Below are 22,971 nucleotides of genomic sequence, written 5' to 3' on the forward strand. Positions count from 1 at the left end.
ACCCTGTTCATCACGCGACACCTCCAGATCCTCTGTGGTGAAATAAAAGTCCTTTCTCAGTTTCTGTTTTCAGTCCTGTTTCAGTTCAATTTGGACTCATTGCACTTGTTGCTCTGAGGTGGGTAGGATGCAGTTAAGATCACAAGAAAGAGTTACAGAGATTCACTAATAAATAGAACAGGAGTAAAGGGAGAAACTCAATTAAAAAAAAAATCTCTGAAATCAAATTAACCAGTAATTTTTTTCTTTTTAAACTCTCATTTTATAAACAATATGCAAATCCATGCTCACTAACAGAAGTTGCTAAAGAGAGGAAATTTTCCCGTCCTCCTGCTGGCTTACCTCCTGTTGGTCCCCCCGACACGTGTTGTGTCCTGGGCATCTGTTTGGCTTGCAGGGAGATGGCAGAGGAGGAACCAGGTGTGTCCCTCACAGATGTCACGCCTAGTGAGGAAGGCACAGTAGTTGAAGGTGACTGTGACTGTCCGTTCACGAGCTGTGTGACACACAGAACCACAGCTATGCAGTCAGTTAGCTGGGGTGACTGTAGATCTCAGGCCTGGCACCGGGCAGAAGGGAGCCCTGTGACTGCTTGAATCACGTTCCAGCCTGAGGAAACGGCACGTCCAAAGGTCCTGCGGAAAATGCTTGCAGGAGCTGCGCCGAGGCCAGTGAAGCTGCCTCTCACTGGGCTGAAGGGAGGCTGGGGACAACTAAGTTAGAAAGGCAGCCAGGAGCCAGACCCCAGGGCTCGAGTACCTGACAAGACTTGGAGTGGTTTGGTTTTCCTTTTACATGTGATGAGAAACCACTGTTTTTTTTTTGTTGTTGTTGTTGTTTTGTTTTTTTGTTTTTTACGCAGGGGAGTCGCCAGGTTTGATTTCTGTGTCACCCGGGATGCTTCATGGAGAACAAACCAGAGTGTCTGCTAGAAATGGTGCTTCCATTTCCTTCCAGGCACTGCGTGCGTGTGTATGTGTGTGTATGTGTGTGTGTGTGTGTGTGCGCACGCGCGCGTGCGCGCGTGCACAACAGTGCAAGTACCTGTTTCAAGGGGATTTTATTGCATATACAGGATTATATTATCTTACTAAGATTTGCTTATTTGTTTTAGGGAGAAAGAAAGACTTGGGTTAGGGGCACAGGGAGAGGGAGAAAGAATCTTAAGCAGGCTCCACACTCAGGACGGACCCGACATGGCTCCATCTCACAACCTTGAAATCAAGAGTCGGATGCTTAACCGACTAAGCCACCCAAGCACCCCTTAAGATTTGCTTTTTCTAAATAACAGATCATTCCGTATTGGTATCAACAGAGTAACAGATCTAACTTCATTTTTAAATATAATCCACTTTGGGTGGGTTAATGATTTTTTTCTGTAATGAATCAAATAGTAACTATTTCAGGTTTTGTGAACCAGGAGGCAAATCAAGATATGTAGGTAATGACCTAAAGAGAAAAAAAGACATTTTTTACAAAATTTTTTATGGACACAAAGTTGAGTGCAGTTTTTTGTTGTTGTTGTTTTGTGATTTTTTTTTTTTTTTTTTTTGCAATATAAGTCTAATTAGAAGAATGGGATTCTATTTTTGGGAAAGGAATAACTTTTCACATTAATTGGGGTTCAAATTGAGTGTTCCCATCATCAAACTTTACTGAGGTATATGTACAATAAAATTTTAGGTGTTTTTCTTTGAAAAAGCCTTTTCACACAGATACGCACTACCAGATACTGTTACCAGGCCATAAGCAGATGGTTTTCATTGAGCACGTTCATTGCATAGAGGCCTTTTATGGAAATGTATCCATTAGTCTTCACTTGATACATGTTTTTCAGTGTGTTCACCTGTTGCAGATGAAGGACTTCCAGTGAAGATTAGGCGGGAGCTCCTCAGTAGTGCCGTTGCATGGATGTCCTTGCCTGGAGGCCTAGGAAATGTGGACCGGTAGCTTGAGTGCAGGAAATATGGCCACATCACATTTGCACGGGAGTGGAGCGCGCGCTTCTTGTTTTAGCCTCTGACACCATAGGACAGAAACTGTAGAAAGCTCTTGTCGTTACTTACCTGTTGAGATGGCTCTCCACCATCCATGGCACTGCTCCCAGAGCAGCTCAGACCACCTCCTGAGACTGATTATAATTGCCGAGTAAATAGAAGCTGACCGGACGTGCTGAATCAGCACACAGTTGGCTCCTGCTTGTTTATCAGTGACACAGGCAGCTGAGATGGTTCCAGGGGTGCCTCATGGCCACTGGCAAAAGCAGAAGGAAATCCTTTTCATGCCCACATCATCACCTTGTCCATTGGTTTAATAGACAACTTTCTTCTTGTCTGTGCTTGATAAATTTTGCACGTCAATACAGACATGTGCTGGATCTCAGCAGTTTGGCCGTGGCCAACTATTAGATTTCTTTTTCATAGGGAGGAGTCACCAGCTATGAGAGGTTGGTGGAAGTTAGACTAGACTCCTGTAGTCTCAGACACACTGCATTCGACATTGACTGACAAGCGGATGGAGAACTGTCTACAATACAGACCTCTGTGCTCAAGTTCCAGGTCTTGTCCCTCAGGTGAATCCTCCATTCCTTATCTGAAAGGTGTACTAGCCACAGACAAAATTCTAGGTTATATGTTTCCGTAAACTTGTCCGCATCAGGCCACCAGATATCCTTTGACCCTGCAGTTTCTGTAGGGCCGTTTAGGGATCAAGTCTTAGATGTCCGCCCCCCACCCGCGGGATATGACTACAGCTCATACTGGGTTATTCATGAATGGGGAGAGGGATCCCCTGTAATATATGAGCCAATCCAGTTTTCTTGAATCTGAATTTAACTGGAGAAACATTTCTGACATCCATTATGCAGATTAACAAACTGATGACATCACCAATTATAGCTCATTTCTTTGATCCATTTGCCAGTTAGCAGAATTTCTAATAACAGTTGAGCAGAAGGGTTTGTAGGAGTTGTCTCTTGATGCAGTATTTGTTAACCTGGAGAGGGTGTTTTGGGTGGATGTGAATTAGTGCACATACTTGTATCCTGTAGTCTGTGCTGAAGTACATATTTTAAATTACTTTACAGCCTTTGTGATAGGTTGTTCTGTCTTACTGCATTCATCCGGTGATAGAACACATGGTGTCTGTGCTGATTTCCCTTGGTCTGTGGTCACTGCCCATAGCTCTGGGTTGGGAAGATTATGAGGTTTCATCCTGGCTCTGTAGGGAAAAGCATAGTACTGTCTGCTTAAAGAATGACTCGTATGGCTCAGTATGGGGGTGCCTGGGTGGCTCAGTCGGTTAAACATCTTCCTTTGGCTCAGGTCATGATCTCAGGGTGCTGGGATTGAGCCCCGAATCCAGCTCCTTTCTCAGTGGGGAACCTGCTTCTTGTTCTCCCTCTGCACTCCCCCCTGCTTGTGCTCCCTCCTTCTTTCTCTCTCTCTCTCTGTCTCTCAAATAAATAAAATCTGAAAAAAATATTTCATATATATTTAATAAGAACTAAAGCCCATCCAATCATAGGCATTTAGATATTCAATACTTTGCATATTCTGAGTATTTCTTCAAGAGAAAGTGTGAATTACTATTATATCAAGTAACTAGGTACACTATATATGTATTTCTTAAATATTTTAAATTGAAGAGCAATGATTGCTCCTTTTAACAATTCAAGTGACACACAAGTATTGTATTGAGAAGAGTGTTTCTCAACCCTCTTCCCCACCACCTGCCAGTCTACTCGCTGGAGGTCAGCAATCCCAACAGCTCAGCATAGATCAGTCAGCTTTAACCGGAAGGTTAGCTGTAAGGAAAGTGTTACAGCCCATCCATTATCTGATTGTTTGATTTGCTCATCTATTTCACTGAACCCTTAATGTTTGCTATTCACCTACAATGTCCAAAGTATTGGGATAAATACAAGGATAGAGAAGGTTGATGTGAAGCTCTAGCCCTTTCCGTTAACAGAGCTTAGACAGGGAAGATACAGTCTAGATAATTCATATGCAAGTATTAGAGAATTTGAAAGATGGAGAAGTTATTCCCAATGGTAAAGGTTATTTGGTATTAAAACAAGTTTACATATGAAACTCACATTTTAATGATCTCTACAGTGATTATAAAGGAAAAGATTCCACATCTTTTAATGATAATGATTAGATTTATTTTTATATTCATAAAGTGAACTTGATTTCTTAGTAGATGAATATACACCCCCCCACACACACCCACATACACATACACCCCCCCAATTTGGTTAGTTGAGTTTTGTTTGCATAGAACACATGAATAACTTGCATATATCCCAAATCCCAAAAGTATATATGGAAAGAGTTTCTCCTAGGTGTCTTTCAAGGCGCCTTCTACAGTCTTAAGATTTTATATTCTACATTGTTCTTAAATAACTTGTTATTCAGATTTTGGGGACTCAGAAGAAATTTCTTGGTGGGATATTGTTTAAATTTTGGGATATGCTTTTTCATGTTAATTATATGGATTCTTAACCTTCAAAAGCCTTTTCATCGTTGGTACAGTTGGTCTTGCAGTGTGTTTTGTACCGATGAATGCTAAGTGTTTAGATGTATCATTAGTACTAGTGTTAGTCTGGATTCTGTGTCTTGAAAGTAGGAAGTGGATATGTGGGAGGATAGATGTGGAAAAGAAGAATGTATTTCTTACTCCTCTTCTGTGAGCACAACAACCACATGGACCAAATTTGTCTTAAGGACATTTCTTAAGTCTCCGAATTTTTCCACTTCTCTCCCTTTTGTAGCACTTAGGTTACCTATGTCCTTATGCTGCCTTAGCCTGGTTTTTCCTCTAGGAGTCAGTATCAAAACCACCTCTTAATCCTGCCCACCCATGTTAGGTGAGTGGAGGAGGTAGTGATTTAACTAATTCCTACTGAGAAGTGAACAAGTTCACTTTCCAGCCTTCCTGGATGTATTTGTATATGATGACATCGTTAACCCAAACAGATTTCTAATTGATGAAATCTCGGGCAGTATAACTTAACGGTAAACATTCTGGGGCGTGAGGGTCTCCTCTCTCTGACCGTTTTTTGAAAACTAAGGGAATCACTTGTATCATGAAATTGGAATGTCAATGAAGGGAGAGACAGGAGTCTAGGATTTTCAACCTTGACCCATAGATGGCTGTTAACATTCATCAAACAAGGACCAGGGGTGTGTTGGTTGAAATTTCTCTGTGACATTCAAGATAGAGTTGTGTTAGGTAGTAGGATATATCAAGTCAGACCCTTGCTGGGACACATTTCTTGGCAAGAGACATGGAGTTGGGACTATTGGGTAGTGGGACTTTATGGGACATGGTGAGACCACCCTTGGGATGTGAGAGGAGAGCTCATGACTACCTTGAGAAACTGTAGCACTTGAGCAAACAGCAGAGGTCATCAGAGGTGGGCAAGCAGGAAGATGGGAGGAAATATTTGTTCCTGGGCCGTGGTGAGGAATAAAATCTGGCTGCTCTCCCCTCCTAGCTTTTATAGTTACTTTGCATTTTCAGCTGCTTATGGTTTACTGAAACATCCCCATTATAGAAAACATAGTAGCAAATCGCCACAGCTGAGTTTGCAGAGATGCTGTTTTACATACCACATAACTCAGAAGAGGAGTGATTCCCAACTCATGATGATTTGGCTTAATAATTTTCTGACTTTACTATTGTGGGGCCCCAACATGCGCTCAATAGAAACTGTACTTGAAATTTTGAATCTGCATCTTTCCTGGGGCGAGTGACATGTGGTATAAACCACGTGCCTGTACGGTACAACACTCTTTCCATACTACCTTGTGATGCTGGTCGGCAGTAGCGAGCGAGTCGTAGCTCCCAGGCAAGCAGGCAGTCATGACGGTTAGTCACCCACACACTGACGACCACCCTCCCCTCCTACAAGGATTCTGTTGTCACTTTCAGTACAGTATTCGTTAAATTGCCTCAGATAGTCAGCACTTAATCATAAAATAGGCTGTCTGTTAAGTAACATTGCCTAAATGTAGCCTCTTGTAAGTGTTCTGAGCATAGGTAAAGTAGGTTAGAGTAAGCTCTGATGCTCGGTGGGCTAGGGCTATTAAGTGCATTTCAACTTCCAATATTTTCAACCTAGAATGAATGCATTTATCTGGAAAAACCTCATCTTAAGTCAAAGAACATCTGTTCTCGTATCATTTTGTGATACATTTTGTGAGAAAATGTGAAAATGCCATTAGTAATATTAGTCTTAAGTTTTAAGAGGTTGTGATATATTTTTTAGATTTTTATCTTTACAGAATGTTTCACAACCTATTGTTTTAGGCTAGAACTGAAGCAGGTGGCTGTAACAATGGTTTTTGACATAGACACATTAGCAAGCAGGAAACTCATGGTGCATTAACAAGAGTGCATTGGATTCTAAATTATATCTGTAGTCCTCTACATTTCTTATTTTTTTTTACTTATTTTTACATACTCTTGCTTTCAGTAAACATTTAGATTAAAAAAAAAGAATGGTGGGTACAATTAATATTTATTCTAATATTCCAATTACTTATAATCTTAGATCTTGAAGATCAGAAACCTTGTAACCATATCCTGCCCTAGGAGTTAGAAATTCTAGGTGTTTTCAAACAGTGATTGTGGAATGTAGTGGAAAGTGATACATGTAGATAGATATTCTTACCTTCAAAATGAGTAAAAGAAGCAGCATTTTTAGAATAAACAATCAATTGCAGAATGCATGTCCAGTAGCCCATCTCCTCAGTAAGGTCTGTGGTTAGCTTGCCAGGACAGAAGTGGAATATACCTCAAATATAAAAGATAACTGAGGAGATAGTGGGGTCAGCAGGTGATTGGTTTGAGTATCTCTAAAAGGGATTTAGTATTAGGGTTTAGTGTAAGGTCGTTCAGAACCTAACCTCAACACACTTTTAGAGTCCAAGTTGCAAATAGCAAGTAGTTTGAATTCAAGAAAATATTTAACCATTGTTGTGCATTTTGTTTTCACTTAACCAGAATCCTACTTTTTTTTTCTTCAAGATTTTATTTATTTATTTGACAGAGGTCACAAGTAGGCAGAGAGGTAGGCAGAGAGAGAGGAGAAAGCAGGCTCCCCGCTGAGCAGAGAGTCCAATGTGGGACTCGATTCCAGGACCCTGGGATCATGACCCAAGGCGAAGGCAGAGGCTTTAACCCACTGAGCCACCCAGGCACCCCCAGAATCCTACTTTTGAAAGAAGAGTTAGAACTTTCAAATCAGACCCTCCAAAATTAGTCGTAACTGTTTTATTAGAGCATCCTATTTTATCTGAAATATTTGCAAAGCAATCATTCTCATGTTGTATGATTTTTAGTTTCTGATGGCATGACGTGTACTTTTGCCTTGTATTATATTTACTTTTGAAGTCTGCATTATATATTGGGTTGTAAACTCCCCAAGAGTAGGATCAGTGCTTGTGCATCTCTGCATCTCCAGCAGGTAACCCCTGATTATTAGACACTGTTGACAAAAGCATCAGTGACTGACTAGTTGGACGATGTGGATGGTGGGTTGTGTGGAATGGCTCATCATCACTTCACTGTGCCTGGGACATGAGGGTCCCCTAGGCTGCCATTTGCCTTTTATGCATTATTCTGTTGTTCATTTTGGATCATTATGTAAAAATCTAAAAACTGGGGATGGAGTAGAGCCTAAGGTATGGGCAGACATATTCTCGCATTGCCCACTGGAAGGATGGGTTCCTGTGGAGCTGGTATGTCATCACTGGACAGGCAAGCATTGTTTCTGACCTTGGAGTTAAGTAATTGCTGGGGACTGTAGTGGATAAACTTGGAAATCCTAAACAGATCTCACAGAGCAAGTATGTGATGTTTATTTAAAAGGACTGGCGCTTTCATCTTACCAGTATGCATAAGTTAATTTTTATTTTGCTTAAGTTGCATTAGTATTCAGTCCATGTAAAGTTCTAACTAATCTTCAAATCCTCTTGGATTTCAGGTGTAAAAAATGGACCAACAAGGCATGATGTTTTAGATGCCTCATTAGAAGACTGTAAGGACCGCACCAGACCTCACGAGGCATCGAAGAGAAGAGGGAAAGCTCAAAAGGTTGGTGTGTAAAAGTATTGTTTTAAACTTTCCAGTGCCACTCCGTCATAACGTTCAACTCTGGGTTAATGTCACTTAAACTAGTCCAGCTTGTCCAGCTTGTATTTTACTTAAAAGGTTAATAATGGGTGAATGTTGGCAAAGTCTGACAGCAACCCTGAGAGCATGGGTCACATTCGGGACGGAGGATTAGTACTGGTAGAGCAGGCTTTGCCCCCTCTTTGCCGAAGCAGTTCTTGCTATAAAAACGCCAGCAGCTTCTCTCAAGCTAAGGGTGTCCGTTGCGCCAACGATTGTTTTGTAATCGAATAAACATTCACTAGGTAGGAGGGGAGAACCTGAGCTGGCGAAGGCTTGACTTCAGGCCATCGGAGTGAAAGGTCCCCGTGGCATTGTGCTTCAGCTCTTGACGCTGGCTCTCATCATGCAGCACGCTTATGTGAATAACGTAAGGAGGATTTAACATTATCTGATTCTTCAGCCTCCGCCTTCATGGCTTAAATTTTTAAAATTAGCCACTCGTTATCTCACACCTCATTCATACAAGGCCGAGAAAGCATCATTGCATCATGTGGAAATCAGGAAACCTGATTTCCACATGATGGGGGAACGGCCGTGATAAACAAGGAACAATCTGAAAAGAAGCAACGACATCACTTAAAGGGCACTGGGGCGTCCCTGTCTTCCGACAAACATGGGGGGCAGATACTACCTGAGGAAGAGAAACACTGACATCTTCCTTATACTGGCTACAGTTAGAGACGTTTAAAATTACAGATGCCATGAAAATCTACGAGGTAGAAACTTTGACTTCTTTATTGATGTGTTCTGGTTTGTCTCAGAAAAAAAATAAAAAGCACAGAACAGGACTCCTCAGGTGGAAGGAATCACCTGTCAGGTGTAGCAGTAGATCTGCTGGGAGGGTGTCACAGTCCCCTCACATGGGAGCGGTGTAGGTGACACCAGGCTGCTAGTGTCCTGCGCTCTGGCTGTCGCGAGCATCCCTGCACCTGCCGCAGTGCCGTGCCTCATGTGACAGCCCATATGCATCCCTCCTTTAGACGGCCATGCTTTCAGGTATTATGTACCCACTACACACCTCCCAGGGGTATTTTCTTACGCAAACAGGTGTACCGACTCATCTCTTTCTCGGTATTATGCCTGTATTTAAACCAAAAAAAGTGCCCAGTTAACACTGATTACTTATTACCATAAAAATCCTTCACACTGTCTGATCACAAAGCATGAGGTTTAACTTGGAAGTTAATATTTCAAACATTTGACCTCGCCTGGCTTCTGCCTGGGTCACCCTGCACTGGGTCTGTGGAAGATCATTGGTTGGAGATGTGGGTCCTGGACGGGAGCATCGTCCCTTCGTTTTTACAAAGCCTCTTGCCCTAAAGGGCCCCTGAAGTGGGGGAACCCCCGTGTGCCCTGCCCTTCCCAGCATGATTGTATGCCTCGAGTGATAAATGCTACACCAGTGGGGAGTGAAGGGAGCGTCTGTGTCGAGGGATACTAATAAAACAGGTGGGTAAAAGGGAAAAATACAGAATAATGTAGACACGCCTTCAACTGACAGGCTCAGGAACAAAAAAAGAGTTAATAAATTTAGTTATGTCACTTCCTTACATTTGTTTTAACTTTTGTTTTGAAAATATTTTGTCACATTACTTAAAAAATTTTATATTTTGTTTTTTTATCGAAGAATAGTTGACACACGGTGTTTATTTCCCTGAAACATGAGTTTTAAGTGTACAACATAGTGATTTGACAATCGTATATGCTATGCTGTGCTCCCCCCGTGTGTAGCCACCATCTGTCACCACACACGCTACCACTGACCGTATACCCTGTGCTGCGCCTTCAGCCCCGGACTGACTCATCCTGCAACAAGGGGCCTGTAGCTCCCACTCCCCTTCACCCATTTTGCCCATCCTTCCACCCCTTCCCCTTTGGCACCCACCTGTTCTCTGTATTTATGGGTCTGTTTCTGCTTTTGTTTGTTTTTTCAATTAGTTTTGTTTTTTTTTTTAGATTCTATATATAAGTGAAATCATACATATTTGTCTCTGTCTGACTTATTTCACTTAGCCTAACATCCTCCAGTGCCATCCATGTCATTGCAATTGGCAAGATCTCATTCTTTTTCATGCCTGTAGTATTCCATTGTGTGTGTGTGTGTGTGTGTGTGTGTGTGTTTGTACGATATCTCCTTTATACATTCATCTGTCAATGACAGTTGGGTTGCTTTCATATCATAGCTATTATAAATAATGCTGCAATAAACCTAGGGGTGCATATATCTTTTTGAGTTAGTGTTTTGTTTTCTTCAGGGAAATACTCAGGGGTGCAATTACTGGATCATACGGTATCTTTATTTTTAATTTTTTGAGAAACCTCCATACTGTTTTCTGCAGTGACACTCCTACCAATAGTGCACAAGGGTTTCTTTTACTTTCCATCTTTGCCAACACTTATTTCTTGTCTTTTTGATTCTAGTCATTATGACAGGTGTGAGGTGATACCTCCTTGTGGTTTTAATTTGCATTTCCTTGATTATCAGTGATGTTGAACATCTTTTCATGTGTATGTTGACCATTTGGATGTCTTCTTTGGAGAAATGTCTATTCAGGTCCTCTCCCATTTCTATTTCTATTTTATTTTTATTTTATATTTTTTGAGAGAGAAATTGTGCATACAAGCAGGGGGTGGAAGGGGCAGAGGGAGAGAGAGAGAATCCCAAGCAGACTCCATGCCCAGTGTGGAGCCTGATGTGGGGTTGATCTGAGGATCCTGAGATCATGACCTGAGCTGAAACCAAGAGTCAAACACTTAACTGAGTCATGCAGGCATCCTGTCTCATGGCTTTTCAAATTTTTGTCCTTATGTATTTCCTCGTTTCCTTCTGGATATTTTCTATTGATTTCTTTTCCATTCTCCTTTTCCCTCTTTATATATCTATTCTGATGGTAAACATGTATTTGGTTTTTAAGTCCCATTTATTGTATTTTTCAGTTCTCATAATTTTTTTTTAAAGATTTTATTTATTTATTTTTTTGACAGAGAGAGACACACTGAGAGACGGAACACAACCAGGGGGAGCGGGAGAGGGAGAAACAGGCTTCCCACAGAGCAGGAAGCCCAATGCGGGGCTCGATCCCAGGACCCTGAAATCATGACCTGAGCCGAAGGCAGAGGCTTAACCCACTGAGCCACGCAGGCACCCCCAGTTCTCTTAATTCTGTTTGGATGTCTTTTTGTCCTCTCTAGTTCTCTGCCAAAATTATTAATCTTGTCTGTCTTTGAGCACAACAAATATTTATTTTGAAATCTCTACCAGGTAACTCCATTTTCTGGCTGCATTTAGTTTCTGTCTTTATAATCTGTTGTTTCTCTTTGTTTTCAGTCATGTGTTTCTCTAATAAGCCTGGTTATTTTTGATTTAGTTTCTTACCAGGAATTGAGATGATTTGAGGTCAGGCTTCTAACTCTGTGAGGCCAACTGTCCCCTGGGGAAAATGGCCTTTAGATGCTGTCGCACCTCAGAAATTGCCCCCTTCTGTGCTTCACCGTCTCATCAGCTCATCTGAACCTTCAGATAGCTAGTGTTTGCTTGCTTGCCTGTATCTCGTCAGCTTTACTGATTTTTCACAGCGGGGAGGTTGTTCTGAACTACTCAGTTTACCATTCTTGGAAATAATGAGTGAATTTTAACAACTATTAAAAAACAAAAAAACCAAGGTGGAGACAGAACAAATCCTCCTCTGAGAACAGAGCAGTGAGAGACTAAGTCAATGGCAAGGATTTTTAAGTTGAACTTTCAAGTCACTGGTTGCAACAGACACAGTAAACATCTCTCGAATACTGAAAACAAAAAGAATTCAATAAAGAATTATAGAATCTCTGAATAATAGCCACCATTGGAGCGTTTTAGTTTAGGACCTGTTTTTAGTGGGAGAAGTCAATTTTTAAATCGGTGGGAAACTATCTTTTTTAGAATCATTACTTTAAATATGTTTATAAATGTGTTGAATCTCTTTTAATTTGAGAATCCAGCTAAGCAGTTTCATATCTCTATAATCTTATAATATGTACATTAATGACAAGGAGACATATTCCTCCCATCTTTTTAGAGGGAGAAAATGTAACATGTTATGACCAATCTTAACCTCTTTTCTGTTACTTACTTAATGTTGTCAGACTTGAAGTCCAAAGAAGCTAAATATAAGACAAATGCTAGTCTTGTGGTAAACATATATGAGAATTCTTTTTCTACAGAGTTTTTCCATCCTCTACTTCTGTCATTTTTGTTGTTGTTCAAAATACTATTTTCCTCAGCAAAATTTTTCTTGTAAGGTAAATCATCACCTGGATTTTTTTCACAAGTAGCTGTGTTTTAAAACCACATTTGGGAGCCACCTCTGCCAATCAAGGGCATCCCCTTAGAGAACAAGCTGTGGATCAGAGCCCAGAAATGTGTTAGTTGCCTTACATAAGCTTGGAGGCTTCAAGGGAAACGGAGGCCCGAATACCTCATAATATATGAGTATACTTATTTTGACAGTGGTTAAAGAAAAAAAGAAGAAGAGAAAGAGAAAGAAAAGACCCTACACACTAGATCACAAATGCTTTGATTTCTACAAGTTTCTTAGGTAGAGGACAAATGATGAGTAATGGCTTGCATATGTTCCAACAATGGCTTAGTCTCACATTTCTTCCAGGGTATGAGCCTCTAAGGACACCGACTGTGTCCTGTTCCTCTTACAATACAGAGTACCACACGCAAAAGAGGTGTTCAGTAAGTATTTGCTGAGTGAATAAGGGATACGTTTCCCTTCTGCTGTTTGAGTGAACATGCTATCCCATTTCTGGTGCTTTTAGCCATCACACAGTGTCATGATCATCTCAGTGTCCCTCATTTGTTTCCAAGTGGTCTTCCCAAACTTGTAGGATGGTCTTGTATCAGTGTAAGTGGGAAGGTTTTGCATGACAGTACGTTTTGCTAAAAGCATCGATCCCTGCACCGGACGACCTGCGTTCCGATCCCAGCTCCGCTGCATATGGGTTCTATCACGTTGACTTAGGTACTTAATATTTCTGTGTCTCTGCTTCCTCATACATAAAACAGGCATTATATTAGTGCCAGTCGCAGAAGTTTTTTGCTAATGAAATGTGTTGAAATACACAGTATTAAAGATGGTATCTAGTATACAGAGGCACTCAGTAAATGTTGGCCAGGGTGGGTGACAGTGATGCCCACATACTGATCGTCCCTTGTTCTGCAGCTATGACTCCGAGTTGACTGGGTAGGTCTCTGTCACTCTGCTTGCTCACTTCCCTACTCCCCAGAGACGGCCATGTGTCTTTAATTAAAATGGCCTTCCAAATTCCAGGATGTTCCAAACGATGTCTCTTCCTGCATTTATTGACCACAGCCATGCCTGGGCCAAAACAGGATCTCTGGGCACAGAGGGAAGGAGATTTGGGCTTTTATTTTTTGTTTTAAAACTCCCTGCCTGGCTCAGAGATGATGGCCAACCGTTCTGGTGAGAACCTCTGTTACATGGGGCTGCATCTCTTTGAGCCATTGGTGTGAAATTACCCCTATCACCTCCCCCAAGGGGCAAGAGTCATGGGTTTGGAGTCTTTTGGTGATTTGCTTCTGCAAAGTTCCCAACAAATACTTTTTGTTTTTTCTAATATCATTAGAACCATCTGAAAGTAACCAAGATCTGCTAATGGACCTGTGGGAGCTCTATGTAACGTGCTAATTGTTACCCTCTAGAGCTGCCATTCTTGAGCACGATGACCTCTTTTTGGATTGAGTCTTCTGTATAAATTGAGTTTTCTATTCACCCTCACACAGAGGGGCTAGCAAGAATGTCTTGGAGAGTTCTGATCGTGCCTTGGTTGTGGAGGCGGTGGAGAGGAAGTTGTAGTTCATCAGCTTCTCTCAAGAAGGACGCTTGCGTTGGAGGGAGGCTGGAGGAAGGAATGGAGAGAAGAGGCTGTCTGGGGACAGGGATGGGACGTAGAAGCCTTCTTAAACAGAGAAAATGGGCTGTGTGAGCCACTTTTTGTGAAAACAGATTATTTTCCCTAATAGCATCTCTATCCTGAGAGGCCCCTGAGTGAACACTTCACTGCTCTGGAGACCAATATTTTATGAATGTACTTCTGCCGTTTGCAGTAATTTCAGGACTTTGGCTGTTTGCCACTAGATAGTGGACTCGGCTGGAAGCGTATAAGCTTGTGGGTTGTTTTGTTTGTAAGTGTAACTGTCAAGTTGCAATAGCAGTGACTCATCCCAATGACAGGTGATATTTATTTTGTTTCTTGAAAATTCAGCACGAGTGTGTTGTTACTACCCGCTTAGGGGAATTGCCACACTTCCTCGAGGATGACACCCTTTACAAATGTCCCCATAAATAATTACCCATTGTGCAGACCTGCTGTGTTCAGTCAGATAGGCACTCATCTCCTGTGTAGGGCCTTTGAGTGCAGATAACATGAGAGGTGAGCTTACAAAGATTGAAGTTGATTTCTAACAGGTGTATAAATGATGACCTGTAATTGCTTTGATAGATCACTTTTGGCAAAGCGTACCCAGAGTCAGTGGTGACGGGAATGTGCTCGTTATGACAGGTGTTGCGTCCCCCAACAGATGTTACTTTGCGAAGCTATCTGAAAACCAGCTGCCTCTCAGTGGTGCAACAATGATTTGGACTCCCATTAGTGTTTTTTTTTTTCTTGTTATATGAGAAAAAAATATTTATGTAAGAAACATCAAAAAAGAATCTTCAAAGAGCACCGCCTTCTCTTTACCATGTTTTCTGTGTTCAGTACAGAAAAAAGGATTTTGCCTGTATTATCAAGTGTGTGCTTTGTTTTGGATCGGAAGTGATGGAGATGACGGATAGTCAGGATGGCTCTGAGTCACGTTCTCTTGTGCCACGGCTGGTCACCATGGGCCACAAAAAACTAGATGCCCGCATCATACTCTGCCCAGCAGGAGAGGTGTGTGAGGCCCCGCATGGGGAACTGGAAGCAGTGTTTCTATGAGCCGCTGGTACGCATCCCTGGTCCAGGCAGACAAGAGATGACCATTCCAGGTATAAAGAGAGCCGCTCGTTGGTAAGGCATGCTTGCTAAATGACAGAAAACCGTGGCCACCTGGTTTAGTCTCTTTCAGATCTGCAGAAACTCAAAATAATTTGCTTATGTAGCAAATCTTAGTCTTTACATTAAAAAAAAAAAAAATCAACTGAACAGATTCTTTGTGCGCAAAGGAAATGACAGATCAGTCAAAGATGCCCAATCCTGTGTCTCCCTAGTGAAAACGCTTACTCTCTGCTGGGCAGCCAGCGTGAAGGGAAGTGCGCGCACATACGCATGAATTCTTTTCCCGACACCTCCCTGCCTCCACCTCCCCCTGCATCCACTCGATGCTCAGACAATTAGTCTGGGCTCATCATGATTACTCTGTTCCTCTCACCAGTAATGAGTTTGGGAATATGACTCACTTCTGCCCAATAAGATGTGAAGGGAAGTCTTACTGGGAGGTTTCTGGAAAAAGTGTTTTCTCATTCGAGATAGCCCTGGGAAGAAATGCTCTCCTGCTCCTCAGAGCTTTGTTATGGCTGGATGTGTCTCCTGGAAATGCCTCAGCCTCAGGACCAAGCCAAAGAGTGAACCGAAGAAAGGAAGTGGGGGGAGGCCTGCAAATCTTACGGCTTATTTCCACTGACATCAGAGATGTGTGAACAAGGGACAAGTTGTCTCGTATGTCATGCTCCTAAGATGGGCGAGATCGTACACACAGAGGAAGCATAGCTGTGTACACTTGTCCGAAATGCTGGATGTCACCATAAACGTGGGTGGCTTTCCCAAGCAGGTTTTTCTTGTCTTTTCCAGGGGAACAATAATCTTCTCCAGTGATAAGATATTTATTACTGCTCCTTTTGTGAGGTCTAGTCAAGCTTTCTTACTCATTCTTAAAGGTATTCCTGTCCAAATAATATTAGAGCTATAAATTATTGGGTATTAATCCAGGATAATTTAGTAGCTTTAAAAATGATGGGAAAACACCGTTATGGAGAAGGAAAGTGGTTAACTCCAAGTGTGATGGATAAAACCACAACTCAAAATCAATGAGGCATTGTTATGGCCTTTGTTAAAAAAATAAAATATGAGGCGTTTCAGATAGATTTTGGCATATGCTTTTGTGGCTTTTGGACATGAGTTAAGATTTAGTTAATGTATCAGCGATGGGTCTGTGAAAGAACATAATATAGTATAGAACGGCCGTCAAATGCGGTAGCTCAGTCTGGAGCCCTTCTTATTCTGGTCTTCATTATCAGTGATTTTCAGTTTTGAAAAAAAAAATTTTTGGAAGGTAAGTGGTTCTATTTTTTTTTTTTTTGCATAAACATCTTCCACTTTTTACTTTTAAATAAATCCACTGGCTATCATCTAATTCTGCTCATTTAATAAAAGGCACTGGCATCTTTCCCAACATTGACCAGGTTATGGCTTCTTCCTCTTTTTTCTTTTGGTATTTTTTTTTTTTTTACTGTGTCATTCCAGTTTTTTGGGTGAGGATTTAACACAACGCAAAACAGTTTCCGGGACACTAGGAATCAGAGACGGTTGAGGAGGGTTGCAGTTTGTGGTGTGACCCCTGTGGGTCAAGGGTAGAGCTGTGTTTAATTCAGAATAATAGCACTGGCCTGGAAATCCCATGGATTTGCCTGTGTTCCCCCAAATCTATCCCATCTGCTTCCTAAGGGCCAGATTTGGTCAGTGCAGGGCTGTATTTGGAGTGGTTTGTAAAAGGAGCTTCTGCCCTTCCCTGAGACTTACGTGGTTTGAGCAAGTTTCTTTCCAGGGTCACACCAAAGGGTTCCGTCTCAGAAGCCCAGTGACTGTCTCTGTGTGCAGGTGAGGGCATGTGACCAGGACCGGCCCTCCACTCCCCTGCCCTCCTTGATCCCCTTCTCCCACCATACACCGTGTGGACTCAGAGACTTGCTTCGAAGGTGATAATTCACTGCTGTTGTGTGTTTGGGGAGGAGGGTGCTCACATGGTCCCTGATTCGGCCACGGAGGGAGGCCCCTGCGAGCTGTCCTCCCTACTCGCGCTGTTCTTCTTTAAGTACTACCATTTCTAGAATATGAAGGTGTCCTACACTCCTATTTACCTTCCCTGCCCTGGCCCCGGTTCTCCGTGGAACGCAGTTGCGCTGAGAGGAGAACGCACCGTGTAAACACGAGTCTGGCATTCGGCATCCTCACCCGTGGGGGCGCTGTAGCAGAACACCCCAGACTGCGTGGCGTGTGAGCAGCGGGCGTTTGTTTCTCCCAGTTCCGCCGACTGGGAGGTGGGATCAAGGTCGGCAGATTCGCGGTCTGGTGAGGGCCGGCTTCCCGGTTCATCTTCCGTGTCCTCACATGGCCCAAGGGGCAGGGAAGCTCCCTGGGGACTCCCGAGTGGGCAGGAATCCCACGCATGAGGCCTCCACCCTCACGACCTCGTCACCTCCCTAAGGCCCCACCTCCAAATCCATCACACTGGGGTGAGGGTCTCGCCATGTGGACTTTGGGGACACAGACATTCACTCAGGAACAGTGCCCTCATGGCACAGAGAGCCTCGCTGCCGCGGCTTCCGCGTACTCAGAGCCCGGCGATGTGTGTGTGGGGGCGCCAGAGCGGTGTCAGCGTTAGATACTAAGTTTGCTGGATAAAGCATCCCAGTAAGTGAGGGGACATCTGTGTATTGCTTTTTTTTTTTTTTTAACATCTGGGTATTGATGAATAACTTGGCTGTACATTTTCTCTATGCTTTTTTTTTTTTTACTATAGAAAGTATTTTTATATGTAAGTATTCAGAGTTCATACTCATGCATTGTTGATCACTATTATTGTGTTATTTGAGAGCATTTAGAAATGGCTTATATTATTTAGAATATGAAGTCTCTGTAATCCTCCTAATGGAAAATAAATTTCACATAAGGGAAAAAAAGATATAAGGGAAGACAATTAGGTCATGAAAGGCTTAAAAAAAGAAAATTAAAGATTGTTGCCGCATTTTTTTGGCAGTGAACCCAGCTACAGAGCATAGAATTTATCATCAGATTAAAAAGTGGATATTAGTGAAGTATAAACCTGGAGATTCACAGACCCGTACCCCTGGGACTAATAATACATTATATGTTAATAAAAAATAAAAAAAAATTTAAAAAGTGGATATCAGCAATACAAAGCATACATCTAGGGAGCTGTGTCTTCAAGAAACCTACATTCTCTTGGATCCAGAGTGAGTCTTTCTTAAGACACTTTAAGTGATACAGCTTCTAGGGAGTTAGAGAATAGAATATCTTCAGGAAGCAATTTAAGGACATTTCCAGAATTTATCTCTTGTGATATTTGATCCGCTCTTTTATATTTTCACTACATTAAAAGTTCATGTAAACATCTGATTCCAGTACTGCCCATGTATGTCTGTGAACTATATTTCTAGTGAACAGAACCAAGAATCTTGGTAAATGTGCCGATCATTTCATTTCACTTCTTTTTCAGGAGAAGGTGTTTCACTGTTTACTTATGAAATGGTACCTAAACCCGAAACCCATTTTGAAGAAGGTTTAACTTTTAAAATGTTTTTGTTGCTAATAAAACAAGTATGTTTGTTTAATTTGACCTACCCTTGATAATACTAAAACAAAACCAATCAGACTGTTTCCTAAATAGTTATATTTTCTTCCACCACTGACTGCTTTAGAACTTCCAGAAGGTGCTTTCGCTGAAATTAACACGCAGTGTTTTATATTTGTGATTTGTTTCTCCCTGTTTGGTCGATTAGTTCGCAGGATTGCCTTTCAGTGTTTTCTTTGGTTCCTCTTTGGTGCTGTGTAACTGTATTTGGACAAGTGCTTTTCCTTTTTAAGGAACAGAGCCCTACAGTTGTTTTTTTCTCTCTCTGTAATAGGCGTTCTATAACTGATATCCTTGAATGTGCGAGTAGATGTGAGTAGTGGAAGAGTAGGAAAGTTTAATTTTATATTAATATATTGCAAATCATAAGGTAAAGATTTCAACTTATCTGCAGTATGTCCATATAATTTTATCATACTTCTTAAAAAATTCTGAGATCTTCATACTTATAACTAGAATGTTAAGATACATGCTTTACGCTCATGTTTCTTCTCATTGTCTGATGAATGCAATTAAACCCGTGACCTCCACCATCTCTCATCCAGGCTGTATTTTTTTGCAATAGCTTATTATTATATCTTTTGACCTTATGTCCTATTCTTTCATAATTCTTCCCAAAATATATCTTCTTTGCTGTTTTAAGGAATCTTTTGTAAAATTGATCTTGCAACTGACATCTTGTTGAATCCATACAGACTACTCTCCGATTCTCCATGGAGCCACTGATGTCATGAATATTTCTTTGTGTTGTTCGTTCATCCTGTCTAGGATATCTGTCCTACCCTATCTGTCAAACTCTCTTTCTCAAAGTCTAGGCTTGGTCACATTTTTCTTTAGATTGTCCCCCTCCAGAACAGGATCCTTTTTTTCTCGTATCACTATCATCTGGTTTTGTGCTTGATATGTTATTGTGGCTCATTTAGTATTTAAAGATTAAGTGAGTATTCCGTATCTTGTATCATTCTTTCTTAGGAACTGGATGATTCTGCTTCTATTGATTATTGAATGACTTATCATCTTTTCATCACTTTTTATTCAAAACTGACCAAAGAGGATAAACTTGACATTTGAAATTAAAACTTCTGTAGATCTAATGAGATTATTGCTTCTTGAGTAACCACGACCTTTATCAAAACTCTGTTCCCAGGAGTTAAAAAAAATATGTAGAAGATGTGAAGGACAACGTGTACTAGGCAGTTAAGGAGATGATTTTATTCAGAGCATTGTAATGCAGAGATCACTCCTTAATGAGAAGTGCTCAGAGCAAAGGTGAAAGCTGGGGTTTCATAGTCAGGTAAGCAAGAGTGTCATTAGGGAGTCTTTGGAAACCAAGAATAAGGACGAAGACAGTCTTACCTGAGTCATGAAGGAAAATGGTGGCGATGGGTCTTTTCTTGGATTTTTGGGGAGCAGAGTGGTCCTCGGGGTTAACCTTTTCTTTAAACACAGTCGGAGGACCAGCCCTGTTTTCTAGGAGATCAGAGCTTGTCATTCCTGTTGTCAGTGTTACCATCTTTAAAAATGGATGTCATTCCTCCCTGAATAACTGAGAGGCAGTCATAACCTTGGAGGCAAAATTGAGTCTAAGAATGACTTGAGGACTTTTACTGGTACTGGTTCTATCTGTTGAGAGGTGATGGCAAAGGTCAGTTTTAGCGTCCTGGAGATTAGGCATCTTAAACTACGATCCCTAAAATGAAAAGAACTGGCAGAACTTTATACAGAAGGTTATAGTCTAGTCTAGAGTCAGGAGCTGAGCCCCGAGGGGACCTGACCATGGGTCCCAGAATTGGTTTCACAGCATGGCTTACTGTCTCAAGGGTCTCGAACCAGGTGTGGTTACCTGTCCTAAAAGGCATGCATAACCTGAGAGTTGTGCCACACTTTTGCATGGCCTGTCCAGAGAGGATCCTGCTCACTGTGTCACACGGGCTTCAGTGTTCTGGGTTTCTTCAAACCTGGACAGAAGGGTCAATTTCAAGTTCACTAGAGCCCAGACACGATCAGGGCAGTCAGGTGCTGGTACTTGGTGATGCCGAATCAGGTTGGAAACAATTTGGAACATGAGTTCGAGAGGTTGTAGCCAAGTAGTGCAGGAAGCCATGTGAATTGGAAATATGGTAAGAATTGATAATTTGGGCATGGTAACAGGAATGGGGCCACTATGCAGGTAGGGATGGAAATTGTTTTTTCTGTAGGGGAGAAGGAAGTCAAGTGAATCTTTACCAGAGAAAATGGAGTTTTCACATCTGTCAGTTCCCTGCAGGGTACAAAGAGGTGCAAAATAACTCAGACAGTGAACATGGCTAGGATCTGATATCCTGGAATGGTGTAGTGTAAACAATGCATAGTTTCCCACAGAGACACAATTTTTTTTCCCATAGTCCCTCCTCTAATAATCAAAGAGAGATTATTTATGATCACAAAATAAGACTGGTCTCATTATATTTATTTACATAGGTGTAGCAAGAATAGTTCTCAGGAAGTTTTCATAAGGAATCTTAGATTGTGCATTTAAAAGCCTCTTGGGACTAGGAAGCCCTAACAAGAGGTTGCTGTCAGATTTCACCTTCATTATCTACACATTTGCATAAATTCCTTCCTTCTGCAGTCCCCAGCATATCCTCCAGCTCTTGGACCCCTGCAAAGTGATCTTTCTTGCTCATCTGTGAGTTGGGAACCCTGGAAGCCAGGTCCCTGGCTTGTTTTCCCAAGAGGGCTTTGGCAGGCATTGGTGCCATAAAGTCTGCTTTCATTTCTTGAAAGGGTCTGTCTGGTTGTTGCTGATTATATGATCAAATATGATCTTGCAGCCAAGGCCATGGTTACCTAACCAGTTTTTTCGGTTATGTCCTGGTAACAAGGAAGACAGATTCTTGTTGAACCTAGGCAGATAATTATATTGCCCTGAAAGCAAGAACACTACATAATACTGAGTTTTCAAATTCTGGGCAGGGGGGAGACTCAGATACCGTTTCTAAATATGTCCTTTGTTTTTGCAAAAGCTTTGTCTACCAAATTGTTTTAAGATACAGATGGCATAAGAAGAGCAAAGACTTCCTTATGTTCAGAAAGTAGAACATTAAAATATTCCAAATAAAAACCATAGTTCTTCCTCAGTAGTTCATTTAGGCCTGTGTAACTACTTCTCACTTTGCTTGAACGTGGGTTAGTAGTCTCATGAGCCCAAATGCTTCTCCACTAGAATTCTGGAAATCCTGACCGAATCCCCTGGTAGGGTCTCAGCATTGTTTAAATGATGCCATCAGGAGACCATACCGGAACTATTTGGCATAGCCCTTTTCCATGGGCTTTGAAGAGGGTCTTTCTTTTGAAGACAAGTCACTCTGGCCTGTAGGTGATTGCAGGTGCCGGTTAGGAAGCATCCAGTGAAGCAAGGACCTGGAGGTGACAAAGGTTCTAGATGGCTGTGGCCAGTGTATTACCGATAACTTTCCAAAGTGAGAGGGCTGACGAGAGTAGAATAATGCAGCTGACAGGGAACACTGTTGTGCAATAAGACAAAGGCAGCCAGAAATGGTAGAGTCAACATCTACAAGCATAATGGTTAGCACTGTTTTTAAACAATCTTTTTTTTAAAATTAATTAATTAATTTATTTGACAGACAGAGATCACAAGTAGGCGGAGAGGCAGAAAGAGAGGAAGGGAAGAAGGCTCCCGCTGAGCAGAGAGCCCGATGCGGGGCTCGATCCCAGGACCCTGGGATCATGACCTGAGCCGAAGGCAGAGGCTTAACTCACTGAGCCACCCAGGTGCCCCAACACTATTTTCAAAGAAGAGTGGATATTACATGTAATTATAAAAATGGAAGAACAAAATCTTTATAGAAAAAAGTCTTCAGGTATAACAGAATAACCCCAAGATATAATATACTGTGGATATCCTAAACATGTAGCCAGAGTGGACCAAGAATATATCAAGATTGTCAAGAGATTTTAGGAGTCTGCAGTAGGACCGAAGTATTTGTGTGTTAATAACATTTTACTCACACAAATTTATCTTGAGGATGACTAATTGTTATTTTTGATTTGACAGCTCAATAGTAACATAATCACATTGACCTAATTATTTCTAACATCTCTCTTTTCATATGGTGGAAGAAAAAAATCTTTGTGATTTTCCAGGTGTC

At 41.6% G+C, this 22,971-nt stretch overlaps 1 protein-coding gene across 1 annotated transcript in view; it reads left to right on the forward strand.

Moving 5' to 3' along the window:
* MCPH1 (microcephalin 1) overlaps positions 1-22,971 on the forward strand; it is a 239,038-nt gene that overhangs the window by 44,469 nt on the left and 171,598 nt on the right. Inside the window, exon 9 of the mRNA XM_032869818.1 lies at positions 7,994-8,103. Within this exon, the coding sequence (XP_032725709.1) occupies positions 7,994-8,103 (110 nt within the window). The remainder of the gene's footprint in view (positions 1-7,993; positions 8,104-22,971) is intronic.

Source organism: Lontra canadensis, unplaced genomic scaffold, assembly GCF_010015895.1.
Source record: "Lontra canadensis isolate GAN:19392208 unplaced genomic scaffold, GSC_riverotter_1.0 scaffold39, whole genome shotgun sequence".
In the NCBI taxonomy this organism is placed as follows: Eukaryota; Metazoa; Chordata; class Mammalia; order Carnivora; family Mustelidae; genus Lontra; species Lontra canadensis.